The 5,268-nt window shown below is 54.3% G+C and overlaps 1 protein-coding gene and 1 long non-coding RNA gene across 7 annotated transcripts; one reads left to right on the top strand and one right to left on the bottom strand.

Moving 5' to 3' along the window:
- The first annotated feature begins 225 nt into the window (after nt 1-225).
- ADM (adrenomedullin) lies at nt 226-2,533 on the top strand. Of its 6 annotated transcripts, none has more exons than XM_086340086.1 (5): nt 226-375; nt 457-558; nt 803-921; nt 1,072-1,221; nt 1,455-2,533. In XM_086340086.1, exons 3-5 carry the CDS (start codon nt 824-826, stop codon nt 1,771-1,773), a joined length of 567 nt encoding a protein of 188 aa, XP_086196212.1. In that variant the 5' UTR covers nt 226-375; nt 457-558; nt 803-823; the 3' UTR covers nt 1,774-2,533. The 6 variants fall into 6 exon arrangements, with proteins under 6 accessions (XP_086196212.1, XP_086196210.1, XP_086196207.1 ...); XM_086340084.1 differs by having other exon boundaries at nt 1,452-2,533; XM_086340081.1 differs by lacking the exon at nt 457-558.
- Nucleotides 2,441-4,844, bottom strand: LOC147357747 (uncharacterized). Its single transcript, XR_015142073.1, has 3 exons — nt 4,713-4,844; nt 4,339-4,593; nt 2,441-3,175 (listed from the first exon to the last, which is right to left on the bottom strand). It is a non-coding gene; the product is annotated as an uncharacterized LOC147357747 (long non-coding RNA).
- Between the last annotated feature and the right edge of the window lie 424 nt (nt 4,845-5,268).

Below are 5,268 nucleotides of genomic sequence, written 5' to 3'. Positions count from 1 at the left end.
AGTACCGGGGCAGTTCCTGCATCAGTCTCCTGGAGCTCATCTCTAAAACTTTCTAGGCATGAGGGATACCCCTCTCGCCAACCTGCAAACCCCACACTCATGGACAAGCAATGCGCGCGCCCGATTATAGAGCGCGCGCCCAAGGGAAGGGAGGGAGGGAGTGCAGGCCGCCTAGGCCCCGCCCCCTGCGCTCTTATAAAGCAGAGAAACGCGAGCCGGCCACTCAGTGGTTTCTTGGTGACACTAGGCGAAACAGCTCGAACCTTCTCACTTTTGGCTTCTCACTGCAGCTTCGACGTCGGGGTTTTGCCACTGCCAGAACGCCGTCTCAGACTTAATACTCCAAAGAATTTTGGCAGATCACCCCCTCAGCAGGTATGCACCGCGGGCGGGGCGGGTTGAAGTTGTGGGGGCTTGCATAGAAGCGCTGAATGAGGGGTACAATCTACTTTGCAGGGTCCTCTGCTGGGTGCGTCCCACATCCCGAGCCCAGCTCGTGGACACAACTGGAACTCCAGAGACCCAGTCCCCTCTGCTCCGTCAGCCAAATTCTGAGAAGTTGAGTAGGGAACCTCTGGGAGCCTGGCGCTGGGCAGCGGCCTCCCCTGCAGGGCTTGTCACCCGCTTGGCGGGTGCAAATGCCGCTGGCGCCTCTCTGCGCCCCTGGGAGATAAGCGTCTGAGTCAGGCGGAGCGCAGGCTCACCCTGGCCGCGCCGGGGGCCCCCCGCTCGCCTCCTTGCCCCGCCCGGCGGTGCGGCAGGCCCACACACTCAAGCTCTGCTCTTTTTTCTCCTTCCCCAGGGTCTGCGCATCGCCGCCGGGATGAAGCTGGTTCCCGTCGCCCTCCTGTACCTGGGGTCGCTCGCCTTCCTAGGCGTGGACACGGCACGGCTCGACGTGGCGGCAGAGTTCCGAAAGAAGTGAGTGGCTGGCAGCGCCTTCCCCAGTCCTGGTACCTGCAACGCAAGGGAAACTGACCAATGGTCGCCGAGGGGTTAGAAATGAAGAGGAATGGGGATGGGCCAAGACCTCGCCAGGACGATTGCGAATGGAGTCTCTTTGTTTTTTAGATGGAATAAGTGGGCTCTAAGTCGTGGAAAAAGAGAACTTCGCGAGTCCAGTAGCTACCCCACCCGGCTCGCCGACGTGAAGGCCGGGCCTGTCCAGACTCTTATTCGGCCCCAGGATGTAAAGGGCGCCTCTCGAAGCCCTCAGGCCAGGTAACTATGCCAGGCGCTGTTGCGGATCCCTTCTCCTTTGCCCTAGCCCTGGGGATCATCAGGGCTGTATTGCAGTTGAGATGGAGATGGCAGTTTCCAGCTCCCTCCGGTCTTAGAATGGCTACTTTCCCGATGACTGGGACCAAAGACCTGCTTGGTGGTGGTGGTGGTGATGGTGGATGTGGTGGTGGTGGTGGGGGTCTCACATAGCCTTCCTTTCCCGTCTCCAGCAGTCCTGACGCAGCCCGCATCCGAGTCAAGCGCTACCGCCAGAGTTTGAACAACTTCCAGGGCCTGCGGAGCTTTGGTTGTCGCTTCGGGACATGCACGGTGCAGAAGTTGGCGCATCAGATCTACCATTTCACGGACAAGGACAAGGACGGATCCGCCCCCAGGAGCAAGATCAGCCCCCAGGGCTACGGCCGTCGGCGCCGACGTTCACTGCCTGAGGCCGGCTTGGGTCGGACTCTATTACAGCCTCCAGAGCCAAAGCTGCGAGGGGCCCCGGACTCCCGGGTGCATCAAGTACTTGCCACCCTCCTTAGGATTTAGGCGCCTGGGCAGCAGCGAACAGTCGCGCACGCATCTCGCCGGCACCTCTTCGGGCGGGAGGGCTTCCGCGAGCCGAGCCCCTCACTCAGCCTATGGGCCCGGGCTGAGAACAGCCCTGAGAGACCGAGAGTCCAGGAGGCACCGTCCGGCAGCCAGCGAGCACTGGCTTTGCAGGAACCCGTCCTCCTCGGAGGGGAGGCAGTGTTCTCTTCACTCTAATTGGGGCCAGGTGCAGTTTCTCCTCTCCGTGAGCCTGGCAGACGCTCACGGAGAGGAGAAACTGCGAAATAAATGCTGAGACCCTCAGGGGCAAGGGTCTGAGCCACTGCCGTGCCCGCCCACAAACTGATTCCTGATGGGGGTGTCACCCCACCGGGGTGCAAGCCTCACTATTACTTGAACTTTCCGAAACCTAGAGAGGAAAAGTGCAATGAGTGTTGTATATACAGAGATAATTATCAATATTTAAATTTGTTGTTGTCAAGATTTTTTTTGTAACTTCAAATATAGAGATATTTTTGTACGTTATATATTGTATTAAGGGCATTTTAAAGCAATTGTATTGTTCCCCTCCCCTCTATTTTAATAAGTGAATGTCTCAGCGAGATGCAACGTTGTTTGCTGCGTGGAATGTGAGAGTGTGTGCGTGAAAGAGATGAGTTGCCTCTTGTGGAAGAAGAAAACACCGTGTCTGTATAATCTATTTACATAAAGTGGGTGATTTAAGAAGTAGCAAATCAATAAACTGTCTCAATGCTGATTCATTCTTGGGTCACGAGTCTTGGGAGGGAGAGTGTCCCGGGTCTCGGTCTGCCCGGGAGCCTTGGGGTCCGGCCGCCTGGCGTAGGAAGGTTAGGACGGCTGCGCTGGCTGGTGCTGGCGGCTCTTCGCGCTGGCTAAGCTGCCGGAGTAACCCTCTACGGTGGGACGCGCAGAGCGCGTCTTGCTTGCCGGTTGGGGCTTCACGGAGATGTTCCAGGTCCCATCCTCGTGGGGCAGGGGGGCCGGGTAGAGTAGAGTGAGCCCTTAGTGGGGAGGTGAACTTGGACTCTCGATTGCGCAAGAGTCCCAGATTTTATGGAGTCGGTCACGGAACCCCGCGTGAAAGCGCCCCTCGGAGAGTTGGGGTGGTCTCCGAGGCTTTCCAGCTGAGGAGTTTCCCCCCGTCACAGCGGTGCTAAAGTGGTGCTTTTTTGACTCCAGCAAAAAGTGCGAGCTCCTCCGGGAAGTGCTCAGCCGGGCCAGTTAACCCCAGTTCTCTCCCGGCCCGGTGCCCCAGCGAGTCGGCGGGCTCATAAGCGATGCTTCGGCGCCCCCAGCCGGCCGCCTCCGACGTGCCAGAGAGCCGTCAGGAGGTACGTGCGGTTTAATAAGTCCTCCTACGTGGGAGTCAGCACACAGCCTTAATGAAAGAGGAAAGAAAAAAACAGTTCGCAAATGCCAACCAGGACCGCCCCCCCCCCCCCCCAGACCTGTACCGTGGCTCCCTGTTCTGGGACCGTGACTCAGCGCCCACACGCTGCGCCGCGTGCAGCTGCTGACCGGAGGCGGGCCGGACGGACGTGCCGCCGGAACCGTGCGCCTGCGACGGCCTGAGACCTTCATTGTTCCGCCTCTCCTTGCCGCTCTCCTCTTCCTTCCTCCTTCCCAAGACTTTTTCCATTTTTTTTCTACACTTCTCTCCCTTCTTCCTTCCTCCCCTTTGCTTAAATTTATACCTAATCATCTTAGACGGTTGACCCCAGTTCTGGTGATACAAGCCCGACACTAAGCTCCAGTGAGTGACTAGAAGGGCAGGGGACATTGGAACAGTTCAGTCAGAAGAGGAGGATAGAAGGCACCCTACTATTGATGTCCCTGTCCCACTGGTCTCAGTCAACATCCTGGAGACCCAGGATGGAGTCCTACTCCCTGCCTTTCCAGTTTAAAGCATGACTGAAACGGTGCTTCTGGGTGATCTCAGAAACCTTCCTGGTGAAGAAAATCTGACGGTGAGTTTGAATAATAAAAGTGTTTCCAGAGCAGCCTACCTTGTTTTTGTTTTTGCATCCATTGCATACCACAAGGTCCCTTCTGAGGGCCCAGAATGGTTCCTTTCAGAAAAAGCCTGAGTGAGGCTAAAAGAGGGCCAAGGTCTGGGGTCCAGAGACTGCCTGCTTCTGAAGCAGTTTCCAATTCAGAGAAAGTAGATCCTGGTGTGTGGAATGTCTTTGAAGACCATCTGAGGCCTCTGTTTTGAGCACCTGGCTGTTGAACCTGTAGTCTTCATATAGTTCATTGTCCTATTTGATCTTAATTTTATGAGGTTTGTTAGGATTCTAGGGGTTACAAATGCAGCAAGAGCCCATCCTGTCCTCAAGATCCTTCTAGTAAAATTCACTTACAGGGAGCTCTGTGCCAGGCACTGCACAAGGTGCAGGGGATGTATTGGAAGAGTAACTACAAAATCCAGTTTTGGAATTCCCATGCCAGTGAGTGGTTTTGAGTGGTCTGAAGGGGCTACAAAAACCAGAGAGTCACAAACACTTCAGGCTTGCAGACAGCAACTCGGGGTTAAATACTCACCCTTCTCCTTGAGCCAACACTTGTCCCATAGCCACAGAGCCCTTCAGCCAAACCTCACCCTGGCAGAGTTTCAGCCAGCAGGCAAAGCTGCCAAAGGCAGGTTGGGCACTAGCTTAGGGCTGTTCTGAACAGGGAGCAGGCATTTGCCTTCTGCCCAGGGAGTCTTATGACTCCCTTCAGGGAATCCAAGGCAAGTGAAAGAGATGGTTCAGCTCTGAGATGAAGAGGCAGCTGCTCAGATGGAGTCCTTCCCAACTAAAAAAAAAAAAAAAAATCAGTGATTGGAGATGTGTCTGAAGAGACAAGAGACCTTCCTTAAACCAGTCCAGTACAAGTTCTGAATTGACTGAAGGTCATCATCAAACCGTGGAGACCTTCTCTGTGAACCATCCAACCTTCCTTCTGAATTTTTTTTTTCTTTTCCTAAGGTGTCAAAGCCTGTCAGGATAAAGCCTCTTGATTTCAAGAACACATCGTTTATCAACAGTGATGAGTCATTTGTGAGCTGATCCGACCTGTCGGCAGCTGAAGAGTAGCCACAGCTTTTATCTTTAGCTACTGTTGCTGGCTGTGGGAATGGTACCATCCATTTGTAATCAAACACAATGTACCAAGCAGTTTCTTCAAAAGCTGACACCTTGGCTGAACAGCTAAGGGTGGAAGGGAATGATGGGGAGGAATGGAAACCGATTTCTTTTTTTAGCACCTGCTTTGTATCTGACATTCTCCTTGCCACTTTAATCTCTTATCTCATTTAATTCTTACAGCAGCCTTGTGGAGTGGGTGTTATTATCTCTGTTCTGTCTGCGGATAAAGAGGCTGAACCTCAGAGATGTAAAGTAACTAAGCCAAGGTCACACAGTGAGTAATCAGGACTGGAGTTTGGATTTGCACTCAAGTGCTACAGGCTATTTTGATGCTATGAAGACA

The sequence above is a fragment of the Bos grunniens genome, chromosome 15 (assembly GCF_055505025.1).
Source record: "Bos grunniens cultivar Pamir isolate PY7600 chromosome 15, Bosgru_T2T1.0, whole genome shotgun sequence".
Classification (NCBI taxonomy): Eukaryota; Metazoa; Chordata; class Mammalia; order Artiodactyla; family Bovidae; genus Bos; species Bos grunniens.
The sequence above is the reverse complement of the archived record's forward strand: the minus strand, read 5'-3'. Positions and strand labels throughout refer to the sequence as shown.

Excerpts from the sequence above, each read along its gene's own strand:
- ADM (XM_086340080.1), top strand. The coding sequence starts at position 824 with ATGAAGCTGGTTCCCGTCGCCCTCCTGTACCTGGGGTCGCTCGCCTTC. Across the intron at positions 922-1,071 it reads GCGGCAGAGTTCCGAAAGAA|ATGGAATAAGTGGGCTCTAA; the intron begins GTGAGTGGCTGG and ends TTTGTTTTTTAG. Across the intron at positions 1,222-1,451 it reads TCTCGAAGCCCTCAGGCCAG|CAGTCCTGACGCAGCCCGCA; the intron begins GTAACTATGCCA and ends TCCCGTCTCCAG.